This window comes from Colias croceus, chromosome 13, assembly GCF_905220415.1.
Source record: "Colias croceus chromosome 13, ilColCroc2.1".
Lineage (NCBI taxonomy): Eukaryota > Metazoa > Arthropoda > Insecta > Lepidoptera > Pieridae > Colias > Colias croceus.
The window spans coordinates 4,806,202-4,823,053 of record NC_059549.1 but is presented as its reverse complement, the minus strand read 5'-3'; the positions used below and the strand labels follow the sequence as shown (position 1 = coordinate 4,823,053).

Sequence of the window (16,852 nt, the reverse complement as noted above, 5' to 3'; positions counted from 1 at the left end):
TCTATAGTGCAGCCATGGGCAGGCTGCGGCTGGTGTCCCACAACACATTAAATTCTCTAAAGGGCCTCTGCGTGTTGGACCTGTGTCCCCACGTAAGCCTTCCAAAGGACCGGGTATCATCCTTACGGCGATACCCGTGTATTATGGAGAGAGACATAATAATAATAATCATTTATTTCAGATTCATCCTAAGATTAAATCCATATAGTGTTAGTACAATTGCGAGCTTACATACTAGTGTTAGTAATAAAGAATGTTTTTTTTTTTTTAACCTAAAATAAACATAAAGTGGCAGGTCCGGGTGGGCTTCCCGATGATGGCGGCAAATCACTAAACGACTGCGTGCAGCCGTATCCAGCGCGCCAGCATCGGAGAGTCCCACCGGTCCGCCAGCGCGCGCAGGATGGTGTTGGGACTGTCGCGCGTGCGGCGCATGATAGATGCGCACCGTTTACGCATGATGGCCGCAAAGCCGTCTGTGTCAGCCGCCGCGAACATCGCGGAGGCGCTGCAGTGGCGCGGCAGCCCCATCAGCACCCGGAACGCGTTATTGTATTGAACGCGCAGATCGCTGTATGTCCGCTGTGTATAGTTAACCCACAGGCTGCAGGTGTAAAAGGACTGACAGTACGCTTTAAAAAGTGCAACTTTGACAGTCCCCGTGCACCGTGAAAACCTGCGGGCCAACATGTTGCATCGGACAGACAGCGCTCTGCGCTCCCTTTCAATGTCCACACTATCCTTAAGGTCTTCGGTGACCCAGTGGCCCAAATACTTAAATTGCTCGACTTTGTTTAGAGCTGTACCACTCAGAGTGAAATTCGGAACAAATGTGTATCGCTTGTTGTCCGGCCTGAAAATCATTATTTCACTCTTTTTCGCGTTGTATTTGAGCCCATGAGCCACTGCGTAGGATTCACAAATTTTTAAGAGCCTTCGTAAGGCACCAATCGACGGGCTCAGCAGCACCATATCGTCTGCGTAGCTGATGTTATTCATGCAGACTCCATCTATATGACACCCTATGCCGGTGCTGCTGAGCTCATCGATCAGTCGGTTGACGTACAGGCTGAAAAGCATGGGGGAGGTCAACCCCCCCTGCCTCACCCCGCATTCCAGCCCATACTCCCCCGAAAGAGAGCCTGCCCATCTTACAAAATTCTTTTGATTGTTATACCAATGCATAAACAATTTCACAATTTCCCTAGGTAGACAAGTTTCATTCCTTAATTTACCCCATAGAATATCGTACGATACAAGATCGAATGCTTTGGATAAATCGAGGTAACATGCATAGACTGGAGTCTTTCTACTCGTGTAATACTGTACAGTCTGCTTGAGACACAGGATAGCACTCTCGGTGGAAAGCCCGGGCCTGAAACCAAACTGAGCGTCGTTTAACGAGACGTGTTTATCCAGGTGCTGACCAAGCAGACTGTCCAGTACTTTGGCGACCACTGTAGCTAGTGAGATCGGTCTATAGTTGTTTACATCCGATGTATCACCAGTTTTATTTTTGATGATTGGTACAACTATAGTACGCATTAGATTATCGGGCAGATGGGAGTGGCCTAAACACATGGTAAAAAACATAGCAAGCACTCTGGGTAGGTGTACACCTGCGTGCTGCAGGTGCTCGATGCTAAGGCTGTCGTGACCCGGGGATTTACCCCTCACCATGCCTTTGATCACCGCACGCACTTCCTTCGTAGTAAAATAAACACTACGCTCACCACCTTCCTCAGCATCGGGCCCCTGCCGCGCTGGCCCCAGAGGCGAGTCCACCCTGAAATGGTGGGAGAACAAGGTGGCGATCTCACTTGGCTCGTGCACTCCCGCCACGCTGACGGGGAGGCCCGGCTTATGATTCATTTTATTGGTGTTTTTCCAGAACTGACCAAATTTCTTGTTTGAGTGAAGTTCAGCAATAATATCCATTTTTATTTGTTGTTGGTTATTCTGACACCACTTTAATTTTGATTTAAAAGTGCGCCTTGTTTCACACATATCATCATAAAGACGGCCGGCCCCGGGCCTACCCCCATACAACCAAGCCTGAAAACATAGCCGAGCCTTCTCGTGAGCGCCGCGGACGTGCCTATTCCACCCGGTAATGTATTTACATCTACGCTTTTCGGTAACATTATAACTACTAATAGCGGCCTTCGACAGAATAGAAATAATCTCGTCATACATGTTATCTAATAGGATTTTATGATTTTGGTTACGACACATATCATCTGAGCAGCTTCTTAATTCTGAAGGAAAATTAATCTCACGAAGTCTAGAGTGACATACAGTTTTAAATTTCGTTATCTGAGTTGAGTCACGTTCGCCCCAGACTACCCTATTTATACAAGTAGTAGGTATAGAAATCTTAGGTTTAAGCAAATTAAAGTTACATCGTATAGATACAGGGTAATGATCAGACCAATAAGTATTATACAACACACAGGCCGCGGACACGGATTGCCGCGCGGCACTTGTCACAAGACAGTGGTCGAGCCAGCGCCGACAGCCGTGCGCATCACTTACAAATGTATGACTGTCCGCCGGCATAAGTTCCAGGTCTACACAGGACCACGATTGTTCCGCACAAAAAGTTAAAAGTTCGGTAGCAAAAGACTCACCGGGGTGCGCATTGTAGTCCCCTAACATAAACACTGACTGCACATTGTGACTGTCAATTATGGCTGTCATTTCACTGAGACACTCTGTGAATTCCACTAAGTTTTCATTGGATTCAGTAGGCATATACACAGAAAATATCAAGATGGAACGATCACTGAGCTCGATTTTTATCGCGGCGAGCCGCACACTATTGCACTTCACTACGGTCACCGTCGGAAACGCAACCTTTCTCCACAGTAGGGCAACTCCGCCGTAGGGCCTACCGCGTAAGACCCCTGCCGAGGTATCCACTGCAGAGGTACCCGTGCAGGCGAAGTCGTCGTCAATCGCGGCCAGGAAACCGAGGTCGTGCGGCATTAGCCACGTCTCCTGCAGCGCCACAACATCCGCCGAGCGACAAAGCTGCCGCACACATTCCACTGATCTCGTCACGTTTTTGCAGTTAAAACTTATCAAGTTGATGTTATTCATAAATTAGACTTGTCAATATTCTCGCTCGTCACACGGACATTTCCCTTATCACGTCTGATAATGTTGATAAATCGACGATAGGCTACCCCCTTTGGCCAGAAGTCATCATTCAGGAAATTTATTAACGAATGTTTAGGTACGAATATTTTGTATGATTCGTAATCCTTCGCTAACTTCATGCCCATTTTTTCAATTGTAACATCAATGTTAGTCTTCTTCCTTATGTAGGTATGGATGTCACACACGGACACGCCCTTCGCCACATTATAAATGTACATGGGAACCTTAGTTTCCGCTGCCTTAAAATTACTTCCAGGCTCAGACTCCGCTTTTCCTCGCTTCCCAACGAAACGGTTTCGTGATCTTTTGTTTTGGACACGAACCCACTGGTCACTCGGGGCCTGTGTCTTCCATTGGCCTTCTCGAACAATCTCCGCCAGCGACTTAGGAGCGACAGGGCCGGATCCAATTTTTTCGACTGGTGGTGGTAGCGGCTCAGTACATGCGGCCGGACTAGGTAGCATCAGCAGCGGGGCGGGGGACAGGGGAACGCGGCCACCGGCCTGCGCGGGGGACAGCGGCGGCGGCGGCGGCGAAGCTCCGTCGGCCACACCGTGCACCGGCGGGGGAACGGGTGCGGACTGCGCGTGAGGAGTCGCAAGCGACTCGATCAGCTGACCCGCGATGTGCGTCATCGTAGCCGTTTCTCGAAGTTCGACGGTCGAATCGTATTGCATACCTTGCGGCAAAGCTTCACTGCTACCCTCCGCTATTTGATTATTAATAACGGATTTTAGAGGAGATTCTAACGCAGATTTTTGTTGAAAATATTCACTACTGCGTTCATTGCACTCTAACGGCAATCCCATGGGACCACTATCGCACTCATAACTTGTGAGTCTTGCGACATATGCACCTCTTTTGGTGTTTACATTGCGCCATCCTGATGAAAGATATTGCACCTCACTTCTCAACTGGTCCATCTGCTTAACTGTAGCATAGTCTTCTTTCATCATGTCGAGATCCTGCCGTAGCTTAACAATGTCTTTCAGTAGCCTCGTCACGTCGACATGATCGAACAGAACCGGGGGTAACTTCTCAAGATCGCGGGCCACGAAGACTGGGATATCCTCGGAGTCGGTATCGCGAATAAGACAGATGATGTCGTCTATATCACGAATATTTTTCCCCGCCTTCTTCCTCGTTATCTTACGTTTCGTTGTCGACAAGGATTCGAACAACAACTTCTTCGCCGCTACAATTTCACTTTCAGAGAAAGCGCTTGCACAGATTCTGCTAATACTTTCATCGTCCATTACAGATATTTTATTATGGACGAAGGCCAGCACTTCGTTGATCACTACATTGCAATTTGCACATTTTACCACGGAGGACATTTTCAAATCCCGAATACCACACCGTCACGCACAATAACCAACCGTTCGCATGCGCGCGCGCGGCGTGACTGATATAAAGTATAGTAAATATCCAATATTAATATCCTATTATGATTAAAATACTAGACTGAATATAACAAATTCGTGTTTCCATAGACAATAGACATAGTATAAATAATTAAGTGCAAATAAAACTATTTGTTTGTATGTAATTTTTTTATTTAACATTTTTATATTATAAATGTTACAAAATACCTTAAAAATGGACGGATTAGTCATCACGTTTTAATTCTAGCCTACGTTAAATATATTTTATTGAATTTTTACAAATTTCGACATACTTGAAGACTGGGATGTTCAATTTTATACTATGTTTTTATAAAATTGTGTCTATCAAAGTATGTGGAAATTTAGAACTTAACATGGCGTATCATCAGGCATTATAAGTATATATAAAAACGTTATGAGGTTTATGTTATTACTACTCCTACATTAAAGTCAGCCTTTGTTGAAAGGAATTATAATTTATGTCGGTATATAAGAGAAAATGAGTAAAAGTGACTTAAAGCATCGTTGGCCCTAACCGTCGTTGTTTGTACGTATAGACTGGCACTAATCTAACATGTGTCAAGGGCCTTAACTTCGAATATTTAACATACAATAAACAACTAAACTTGCAATCACAATATTTGTCCGAAACAAAACTGCCTACGCATCTATTACGCAGTTTTCTATTGATCTATAGTCTATACAATAGATTTTGAACATTACTGCCACGAAATAAGGCGCAAATTTCAATGTTCACAACGCCATTTGGATATTTTTTGACGATCTTCTGATATACGATAGTAGAGAGTCTAGTTGTGTATAGTACGTAAATTCTTCGAATTAAATCTCGTACAACTAAACAAAAATGTACATAACGTTTACCTTATAATAAACTATAGTCGAGCCAATTTAATAGGCAACATTTGACGTCTATCAATTTTATCTTCGAAGAGAGGTAACCTGCTTAAAAACATCGATTAAAGTGTATTAATCGATACGGATTTGAAACATTTGTCAATCGAATTTATTAATTTATGATGATTTTTATTCACAAGTAATCAATGCATTCGATTCTAGATGTCAGATTTCGATTTTTAGAGTAACGTCTCTAGTATTTAAAAAGAAAAAAGGTTTAATGACACAAAATTGTAGCGACGTCAGTTCTTCAATTTAGAAATTGTTTATTATGTTTAGGATGGTTTATCAGTAAAATGAAATCTTAAAATAACTTCTATCGGTCATAAATATGTAATCGTAATTGAAAAAAGTTAAGCAAATGTGCAGTTCTAACAAAACGAAATATCATGTTATTCTATGTCGTCGTTACTAGGTTACGTTGTTGAATTTTGTTGAACTGTCAAATGTTGCCTATTAAAATGGCTCTACTATAAATATAAAATACTTAACGTTTCAAAGAAGAGAATTCTACTACAGTTTCGGGTCCGGAATGTGAGACTGTGTACTGGGCTTTGTTTAAGTCTTCTCTCTTTATTTTGTTCTTTTCAACGGTGCGGATGCGTGTTCGTAATCTTCCGCAACGCCCATCTGCTACTTTGTCGTATGATGCTGTAATAAATAAATCATTTTTTAGTATAAAATGTATTTTAATAAGAGTTATATTATTTAGTCGCATTTTATTAAAACGCGTTGTGTTTTTATAAATTAAATATTTACTATCAGAGTTTTCGTCATGACGCATATACTTCTTAAAAATTAACTGAAATGTAGTACTTACTCACATAGATTAGTATTGTCTGAATTTATAAGTAGGCTTTGGTTTGTTTGGTTACCACACAAGATGAGATTAAGCAAACATACAGAGGCATTTAGCCAACACACATAGTAATGCAAGGTTTTATAGTTGGGTCAACCTAATATCCTAGGTAAGTAATAGTTAAATTGTACTTACGTAGTTTTCTAAAAGAATTGTGGCAGGCCATGTGACATAGAGACGGGAATCCTTTTAAGGTATTAGAATCGATAGGAAACACTCCCAACGGACTGGCACAAATGGGATCCTTTCTGCCTTTGCATGAATCCAAGCATATCTCATAGTCATTTCTGCCCTTTGGCGACTTCCTTCTTCTAGTCGTTGTAGGCCTTTTAGTTGTGGTTGTCGTACTTGGGTTGATGTGCAGGTTTGTGATAGATCCTCTCGGAGCTTTCAAACGTATTGTAAGGACGGGTTTGTTTGGGATAGGGCTCAATAGAGTAGGAGACGATGCATTGTAAATTGGATTAGGTCTCACTCCATTCAAGTCGCAAGGTCTCGCTCTGCCAATTGCTTGTCCTTGTTGTTGATTAAAAGGAATGTTCGATCTTATGGTAGGTACATACGGCGGTAATGTACTGTATGTTTGTCTATCTAGTAGTGGGATAGGCGGTGGAGTTGTAGATAGAGTAGTAAAGTCACTAGTAGGTAACGGAGGTGGAGTGGTTGATTGAGTGGGCAGCCATGTTTGTACTGTAGATGGCGTTACAGCCACTGTTGGTGGAGTCGTTTGGAATGGCGAGTAGCTCTGACTTTGACTTGTTTGATAATTTCCTAAAATACTCGTTAGATCTGCACGTAAGTTTGTTGTTTGGTACGGGATTGTGGACTGAGTTAGTTGCGTGGATGGATCTTGCGTTGAACTTTGGATATTTTGATCCGAAAATATTCTAGGGAATTGGGTTTGCGTGTACGACGTGCTCTGAGTATTTCCTGGTCCCGTACTCCGTGTGGTGGGCGGAGTTGTTCCCAAAATATCTTGTGTTATTGGCGACTGCGTTGATTGCAAGACAATCACTTGGTTGTCCGGAGGAAATGTGTTTTGCGAGAATATTTCAGTAATTGGCTTCGGTGAATAGTTGGAGTCGTTGATGAGGTTGACTGCGTACCATCTTGGCGCGGCGTTTGGTATTTCTGCTAGGCATAGTTGTAACACTGGAAAAAAAATAAAAATTTCTCGTTACTTCCTATAATTAAGCAATAAATAACACATAAAGTAGAAATTTGATAAGTTTTATTTCTTCTTCAAAACCTAATGACATTTCTCCAAAAAATGTCGGACCTTTAACATTGAAACAAACGCAGTATATTATTGTCGTATGCAGGTGATATGATTTATTTTTATTTCGAAGGAGCACCGTCACATCTTACAGCGGAACCGAAACTGGTTTTCAAGGCCCGCTTTTTGCAAATATCTCCCTAAGGTCAAGTCCCTGAGCCAGGTATTTTTCCATTTCATTCATAAAGTATAGGAGCTCTGGATTTGACAATGCAATAAAAAGATACATAAGGTATTCCAATCACGTTGGATAGGAATCATGGTCTTGCAATTTATATTCGCCGCGTTATCTACTCATAAAATACCTGTCTTTGTATGGTGAAATATTTTCACGCATTGAAACCTAAATAATATAATTATAGTTATATATAAAATATAGTTATTTCATTCAGGAATAATCGTGTCAAAGATTGAACTAAAATTAAAATTGCTTTTAATGTATACGATAACATAGTGCCTACTTAATATTAATCAAGAATCAATCCCACATGCGACATCCCTCATTAACCGCGTTAGATAGTATACCGTTTGATTCACACAAAATTTCGCGAATACGCACGTCAGACAGTTATTACATGATGCAGAAATGTGTATACATATTTATAAAGCAGTAGGTGCTTATGATTCGATGCAAGCAGGCATTACATATACGTAACAACGGGTTTTGTATAAGCGGTTAAATCATGTTAATTTTGACAATGAAACCCTGTATTTTATAGAATAGGTAATCCGTGTTAAATCAACAAAATTTTCCTTTGATTATGACTAGATCGACTAGCGAAAAGTCGTTACTGCATTATGAAAAATGCGGTAAATATGTGCGTCAATTATTTATTAAAAGCCTGATAGGATAGCCAATTGTATAACTGAAACGGTTAAAATTCCTAAGAAATAAACATTACTCAGTAATTCGATAAATTATATGAAAATCGATATTACATAAAAGTACTTTATTACATTTTGGGAAACCGAGTAATCAATTTGTGTTAGGTAATGTTATGTTAGATTCTTATTAGAACTGCGAGGGATGTTTAGTTATTTATCGATTGCTGGATCTTGCATGTTGTCCGTTTTTTATTGACAATCGTCTTCTATTAAAATGTGGAAACAAATACTTACTTGTTAAATGCCAAGAATTTCATAGAGGGATTCATTTATGATCGTTTTAACTAAGTATGTATACCTACATTTTAGTTATTAAGAATTGTGCCAATGAGCATAAAACGATATACCTAGGATATTCTCATTGATGAATGTTAGTAACAATTGTTTATCATAATAATATATATAGGCACTTATATATCGCTATTATAAAATTTAAGTGATTAATAATGTTACCCTGTAATTTTATAAAGACAGTACGATTGCTCTATAATAGAGCTTTTCTTTATGGACTCTATATTAACATGGCTTTATACACAAAACTCCAATGCAATACAAATCTACAGCTCTCTTATTACAACACAGAGTACCTAATCATAAAACACGCACTATTTAAACTTGCACACTCGTTAAGATCTCATTTGGTGTGAAAGTGCCGGCATCTATAATGAGTCACAAATGTTATAATTATGTCATACAAGTATCGTTCCTCCAGGGGGCTTTTTGTCTGGTACAAAAAGTACGGGTACGCGACCCCGGACACCCCGAGCCACTACTACTACTTCCCCCTTTTATCTGGTAATAGTAGTGTCCTATGCCCTTATTCCTTCACATCTTTTTCAATCCTTATCCGTCCTCAAATCCCTTCCTTTCTACATTCCCTCTTTCGGAGAGACGGACTCCGTTAGCATTGGTTTGCCTTTCGTATAGGAGAAGGAAAACTCCGAAATACAACCCGGAATTGGAGCCTCCGTAAGGCGGATGTTTGATCCAATCAACGAACGGCAGACTCCTGCAGCTTAGCTGACTCCATACGTAATGTGTACTCATTCCTATGGATTTAGTCAGTGACGCCGAGAGGGTGGCGTGGGTCTTGGGAGGCCCCACGTTTCCTCAATTTATCCCTGGCAATGCAGTTACGTGGAGAGGACACTCCACTCATAACAGCTACATAGCTTTATGGACAAAAACACGGAGGATGGCAGTCTACCGGTTATAAGTTGGCGCACATGGGCGTAAGCGCGGACGCCAGGGGTCATCCTCGACAGTGGGAGGGTCCATCGTAGGCCCACTGATCAGTTACCGCCCGCTTTAAGCTGGGCAGCCCCCAGCCACCAAGGTACTGATCCGTCCCGGTATTGGTATGCTTCTTTAAGGTGTTGGGAGCAATTGTTTGCCAGTACCGTATATTTTTACACCTGCAATAATACAGAAGAAAATAAATACAAACCACCGTTATAACATGAGAATCGGCACTTGGAATGTGCGCACTATGACTACTGGCTTCCAGACCACTGCCGACAGATCGGATGATACTCAGATCTTACGAAAAACAGCTTTGATCGATAGAGAACTAACGAGACTTGGCATATCTATTTGCGCATTACAGGAGACCAGGTTACCCGACGGGGGCTCTCTGCGTGAACAAAATTACACGTTCTTTTGGAAGGGAAAAGACATAAGTGAGCCGCGATTGTATGGTGTTGGGTTCGCTGTTCGCAATGATCTCCTCGCATCATTAGAGTCCCCCAAAGGAGTCTCAGAACGTATAATGGTCCTGCGTATTAGGAGCGCCAGTGGTTATGTTACACTCATCTCAGCATATGCTCCAACCCTCAGCGCCACTGCAGAAACTAAAGACGCTTTTTACGAAGAACTTTCAACGACCATTCGCGCCACGCGTACAGGTGATCGTCTCTTTATCTTAGGCGACTTTAATGCTCGCGTCGGTGGCGATACAAATGCGTGGCCCCAGTGTTTGGGTGCTTACGGAATAGGGAATTGTAACGAGAATGGACAACGTGTATTGGAACTTTGCTCTAGGTTCAATTTGTGTGTGACGAATACCTATTTTCGGGGTAAATTCTGTCGTAAAGTATCCTGGAAACATCCTAGGTCTGGACATTGGCACCAAATTGATCTTATTCTAACCAAGAAGAAGAACCTGTCTGAAACACTGCATACCCGAGCCTATCATAGTGCTGATTGCGATACAGACCACTCTTTAATTGTGTCTCGGGTCGCAGTTATACAGAAAAAGATTCATTCTCGTAATACCTTGGGCAATCAAAGCATCGACTGTAGGAACATCCAAAATGACAATAAACTGGAGGAATATTCTCAATTGGTACAGGAAGCTAAAGGCGTTGTATTGGCTGCCTCTTTGAATGAAAAATGGTTAAGAGTGAAAGACTTGCTTACAAACAGTGCGGAAAAGGTGTTTGGACGTCGTAGAGGAAAGAGCCAGGACTGGTTTTCCGATTACGAAAAGGAGCTCAGGCCATTAGTGGAGGCAAAACGCGAAGCTTTTTTACGTCACCGAATGAATCCTTCCAGAACCACTCATGCGAAATTAAAAACAGCTCAAGCCAATTTGCAGCGTTCTTCTCGTTATTTTAGCAATAAGTACTGGTGTGAACTCTGTCAGAGCATCCAGCATTTTGCAGAGGCAGGCGATTTTCACGGAGTGTTCTCAGCAATAAAAAAGGCTCTCGGACCTTTACCGAAGAAGACCGGAATTCTAAAGGAAGTGGATGGGACTCTCATCACAAATGGTGACCGCCAATTATCAAGATGGGTTGAACATTATACAGCGCTATATTCGCAACCTGCTGACATAAATCAAGATGCCTTAAATCGAATTCCGAAGCTAGAGGTGTTCAATGCTTTAGACGATCCACCATCCACCAAAGACTTGGATATTGCTATTTCTCAACTTAAATGTAAGAAAAGACCGGGATGTGACGGAATCCTCCCCGAAATAGTAAAGTTAAAATGCTTATCGCCTGTTTTGCATAACCTACTTCTTCAGTGTTGGGATCGGGGTGAAGTGCCACAGGATATGCGCGACGCTAACATCATAACCCTTTACAAAGGAAAAGGCGACCGCGGTGACTGCAACTCTTACCGCGGTATTTCCCTCTTAAGCGTAGTTGGAAAACTATTCGGAAGAGTCATCGTTAACAGACTCCTGAAACTTGCAGATCGCGTCTATCCTGAAGCCCAATGCGGTTTTCGCTCTCAAAGATCAACAATCGACATGATATTTACCCTACGACAACTTCAGGAAAAGTGCAGAGAACAACAGACACCCCTGTTTATTGCCTTTGTAGACCTAAATAAGGCTTTCGACTCAGTTAGCAGGGATGGTCTGTATTCTGCCTTGGAACTTATCGGTTGTCCTCCCAAATTACTCTCAATGATAAAGTCATTTCACAAAGAGACGAGAGGAGTAATCGTGTATGATGGAAAAGCCTCGGAACCCTTCATAGCGCGTAGAGGTGTCCGTCAAGGCTGTGTTATGGCACCTACACTGTTCGGTATATTTTTTTCACTACTTCTGAACACTGCATTTAATAATGACCAGCAAGGTATACATCTGCACACCAGAGCCGATGGTAAACTATTTAACGCCTCTCTACTTAGATCTAAGCGACACCGCCTAGATCTCTTTGTGGACCAGCTTTTATTTGCAGTTGACGCAGCTTTTGTTGCAAATTCCGTCGTGGAATTGCAAACAATTTTGGACAAATTTTCTCGCGCTTGCACTTTGTTTTCGATGTCCATCAACACTAAGAAAACTGTTGTTTTGGCTCAGGGATTTACTGATAGACCAACATTTCTTCTAGATGGAACTCCATTACAATTAGTCGATAAATTTCTTTACCTCGGATCAACTGTTACGAGCAATCTTTCCATGAATGCTGAGATTGACAGTCGCATCGGCAAAGCTGCAGCAACGTTTGGGATGCTCCGAGAAAGAGTGTGGGAGAATAAACATCTAAAAACCAAAACGAAGATGATTGTTTACCGATCTACTGTACTTAGTGTTCTCCTATACGGCGCTGAGACCTGGACTTCGTACGCCAAGCAGGAACATCGGCTGAATGCATTCAACATGCGCTGTCTGCGTAGTATTCTGCGTATAACATGGAAAGACCGAATTACGAATGAAAAAGTCCTAGAGATTGCACAGTTGCCCAGTCTTAGAGCCCTGCTTAAGCAGCGTCGGTTGCGTTGGCTAGGACATGTCCATCGCATGGACCCTTCCCGATTGCCGAGACAAGTTATGCTCGGTGCGGTTGCACACGCGAAGAGAGGCATCGGAAGACCCTTGCTACGTTTTAAAGACAGCGTGAAACGTGACATGTCCACGTTCAAGATCAACCCCCCGGACTGGGAAAAGCTCGCCCAAAACCGTACTTATTGGCGTAGTCTTATTCATGAGGGTTGTAAGGCACATGATCGCAGTTGGTTCGATGCACTCCGTGATCGTCGGACTAGATTAAATAATTTATCACCTTCCACATCATCATCATATAAGTGTAAGACTTGTGGGCGTTATTGTCGCTCCAGAATCGGGCTCTTTAGCCACGAACGACGCTGCCCTAAGTCATGACTGATTAGGAAAATTGCAACACTTAAAATTTTTGAAATTTAAATGTAACTGCATATATGATCTACTACAGATCAAATAGGCCAACGACGACAAGTATCGTACGATTATTAGGGTTCCGTAGCCAAAATGGCAAAAACGGAACCCTTATAGTTTCGTCATGTCCGTCTGTCCGTCTGTCCGTCTGTCCGTCTGTCACAGCCGATTTACTCGGAAACTATAAGTACTACAGTGATGAAATTTGATGGGAATATGTGTTGTATGAACCGCTACAAAAATATGACACTAAATAGTAAAAAAAAGAATTGGGGGTGGGGCCCCCCATACATGTAACTGAGGGATGAAATTTTTTTTTTCGATGTACATACCCGTGTGGGGTATCAATGGAAAGGTCTTTTAAAATGATATAAAGTTTTCTAAAAAACATTTTTCTTAAAGTGAACGGTTTTTGAGATATCAGCTCTCAAAGTCGTAAAAAGTATGTCCCCCCCCCTCTATTTTTATAACTACGGGGTATAAAATTCTAAAAAAAATAGAGGTGATGCATGCTAATTAACTCTTTCAACGATTTTTGGTTTGATCAAAGTATCTCTTATAGTTTTTGAGATAGGTTGATTTAACTGTAATTTTGGTTAAGTTATTGTGCTTACACTGAAAACGATGGCTGAACCTTATAAGATAGATCAAAAAATATACTACAGTATTGTACACCTTTAAAAATCCGCGATGATATAAAATCTTTATAATGTAGGTACTTTTTACGAGAAATATTAGCTTATTCAAGCAATACGCCATTAATATTAATATTCATACATAAAAGTACAAGGCAAAATATCGGGAGAGTTTAGGCTCCATTCACCAGGTGTATAAATTGACATAATAAGTTTATTATATTTGCTGCTACGGAACCCTTTGTGCGCGAGCCCGACTCGCACTTGGCCGGTTTTTTATACGTACACTGGCTTAGATACTATGCTGTTTTAAACAAACAATGTTATAAACGCCCTATCTACGCGATTTATTATTTTTATAGAATTTATATATATCTCTAGAATTTATTTATATCTATAATTTGGGGTATCTGTCTCATTTCAACAATTTATAAAATCAACTCTACATGAAAGCTCCTTTACTTTTGTTATAACAAATTGTAGAGTAATTGATAGAGCGCAGTAATGTTCCCGATTGAGGATGAAAATCGGAAAGTATGCAATGCTGTCGAGAAAATAAAGTACTATTTCTTGAGGGCCAGCATCACGCTTTGAAATATACCGTTAGGTACTTGACAGAAAAGCGCAAGATGTTCAAGAGATTCTGTTTCTTGCATTTAAGTTTTTGTACGTAAAATATCAAAGTCGTCGTTTCAGCCGTGGGACGTCCACTGCTGGACAAAGGCCTCCCTCAGGGTTTTCCACAACGACCGGTCACCGGCGGTCGGTGTATCAAAGTAGGATAATAATATATTTGTATTAAGCAGACATTAAAACAATATTACTCAACGTTGTTATTGTATGTAATAATTAATTTTATTCGATCTATATCTGATTCCATTTATGTACTAGACAGCTGGGTTTGTAGTGAGTCATTTCGTAATTATTTAACAACTAGACTAGGTTTTCTAAGAGTCAATTACTCATTGACCCAAAGCTTTCTCTATTAAAATTCAGTAACGGTTCAGTCCTCATTGCTTATGATTAGATAATAATTGTTATGATATCAATAAAAAAGAATAAATTATCCTTTTGTTAAAGCTTGATATTGATATTTTGATTTTTTTGCAATAAGCGAGGTGTAAATGTTAATATTTTATGAGTTTATTTAATTCATTTTTATTAATGATTGATGACTGCAATCTATACTAATATTATAAAGCTGAAGAGTTTGTTTGTTTGTTTGAACGCGCTAATCTCAGGAACTACTGATCCGTTTTGAAAAATTCTTTCGGTGTTAGATAGCCCATTCATCGAGGAAGGCTATAGGCTATAAATTATATCTTCACGCTAAGACCAACAAGGGCGAAGCGGGTGAAACCGCGGAGCGCAGCTAGTAACTACATAATTTGGATTTGATAACACAATCGTAAGGGGGGGGGGGGGTGAAAATTCAAAGTTAACGTATTACATTATGTTCTATAGCCAGCTAATAAGATAATCGCAGCGATAGTTTTATGTAAGTGATACCCATGTACTAATTAATATAATGGGTGCGTGTATATGCATAGTTATACTAATTTCTAAACCAATTAAGTAACATGCAACATTAATTTAGAATATTTCATGTAAATTTAATTTTTACGCTCAAACTCTCATCTGTACTTTGCTTAGGTACTTTGTCACACAAAAAAATCTAATAAGGTGTTTAAACATAATCGAGCTTACAATAAATATCTTATATGTATATCATTTAAGTAATTAATAATTCGTGTAATTGTAAGGATTACATAGTTAATGATTCGTTTATAGCTAGACAAAATAGTACCTAGTACCTAATAGGTATATTTGGTATACCTATATAAGAAATTTATAATACAAATAACAAATATACATAGGTACGTGATACATTTAACACATAATATATTCCCAACAGAAACCTGTACATATTTTACAGTTAGTTTGTTTATAAATATTGGTAGAGACCGAGTTCGTAGAGTCTTATATTCGTATTATATTTATGACACATATAATATCTAGAATCTAGTCTTAACAATATCAAAAAATCGGTTGTATCTAATGTATTATGAGATAATAATTATGACGGTAAAAGTAGTACAAAAAGATATCCAGACAAATTTATAAGCCCGTCAGCGGTCGCGTTTTGCGACTGAAACAGTAGCGGATAGAGTGGCAAGCGAAATCAAGTTAAAAGTAAAGTGGAAATAAACTCTAGAGGAATTTATATGTTTTATTTTATAGCCAAGTACCAGAAATGTCACAAGTAACTGTTGTAAAGCGTTTCCTTAACTTTTCTCAGTACACACCAAGGACGTCAAGTTATTATTTACCTAACACCTGCATTCCACTCATGTTTATCAACAAAACGGAATTACTTACAAAACGCGGTGAAAGTTTTGTATAGGACATTGTTGTATCGAGGTTGTCACAGTTCACTGGTCGCTAGGCTAAATTGTTTACGTGTTTGTACTCACATGTTATAACGATGAGCGAATATGCGTGCTCCATGCCGGCTGGTCAGGTAACGACTGACTTAGTATGGGAATTGGAAATGCGTTCGCAGTAACTGTAGTTCGTGTCTGTTACGAGTATGTGTATGCTATGTATATTGTACATGCTAATAGTGAATTATATGAACACGTGTTGATGATAGTTTACTATGATGAACAGTGTGAAATATATGATGATGTATTGTTGATAGGCAGACAGGTTTACGTAGAGTCGCTTGTCGAGAATAAAGTTATTGAAAGTGAAGACTTTGGTTGATAGTATGTTCATTCAATTCGGCTTTGAAGTTATAATTTGTAGTTAATGATTTAAATAATGTTCTTTCAAAAATATTATTCTAAAAATACTTTTTCCTTGTATCAATTTTTGAAATAAAATTTAATGCAGTTTGTTAACTGAGTTTGGAAAAACCAGCTTCTATTTTATCACTATTTTATCTTAGATATTGTTCCTTAAAAAATACTTTTCATCTTCGTAAAAAAGGACAATATAAGAAAAGAAAGAAGTTTTAATAAGGTCTAGTCAAAAAAGTCAAATCTTCTGCCACCACTCTTGTGACTCTGCCACACATGACACATT

At 40.2% G+C, this 16,852-nt stretch overlaps 3 protein-coding genes across 3 annotated transcripts; all 3 read right to left on the bottom strand.

Moving 5' to 3' along the window:
* Positions 1-226: 226 nt before the first annotated feature.
* LOC123697044 lies at positions 227-3,102 on the bottom strand. The gene is made up of 2 exons (XM_045643462.1): positions 2,454-3,102; positions 227-2,201 (listed from the first exon to the last, which is right to left on the bottom strand). The coding sequence occupies exons 1-2, from the start codon at positions 3,100-3,102 to the stop codon at positions 331-333; spliced, it is 2,520 nt and encodes an 839-aa protein (XP_045499418.1). The 3' UTR covers positions 227-330.
* On the bottom strand, positions 3,099-4,499 carry LOC123697043. The gene has a single exon (XM_045643461.1). The coding sequence runs from the start codon at positions 4,497-4,499 to the stop codon at positions 3,099-3,101; it is 1,401 nt and encodes a 466-aa protein (XP_045499417.1).
* Positions 4,500-4,570: 71 nt separating this feature from the next.
* Positions 4,571-16,372, bottom strand: LOC123696607 (mucin-2-like). The gene is made up of 4 exons (XM_045642905.1): positions 16,240-16,372; positions 6,457-7,473; positions 5,937-6,113; positions 4,571-5,442 (listed from the first exon to the last, which is right to left on the bottom strand). The coding sequence occupies exons 1-3, from the start codon at positions 16,271-16,273 to the stop codon at positions 5,950-5,952; spliced, it is 1,215 nt and encodes a 404-aa protein (XP_045498861.1). The 5' UTR covers positions 16,274-16,372; the 3' UTR covers positions 4,571-5,442; positions 5,937-5,949.
* Positions 16,373-16,852: the final 480 nt, after the last annotated feature.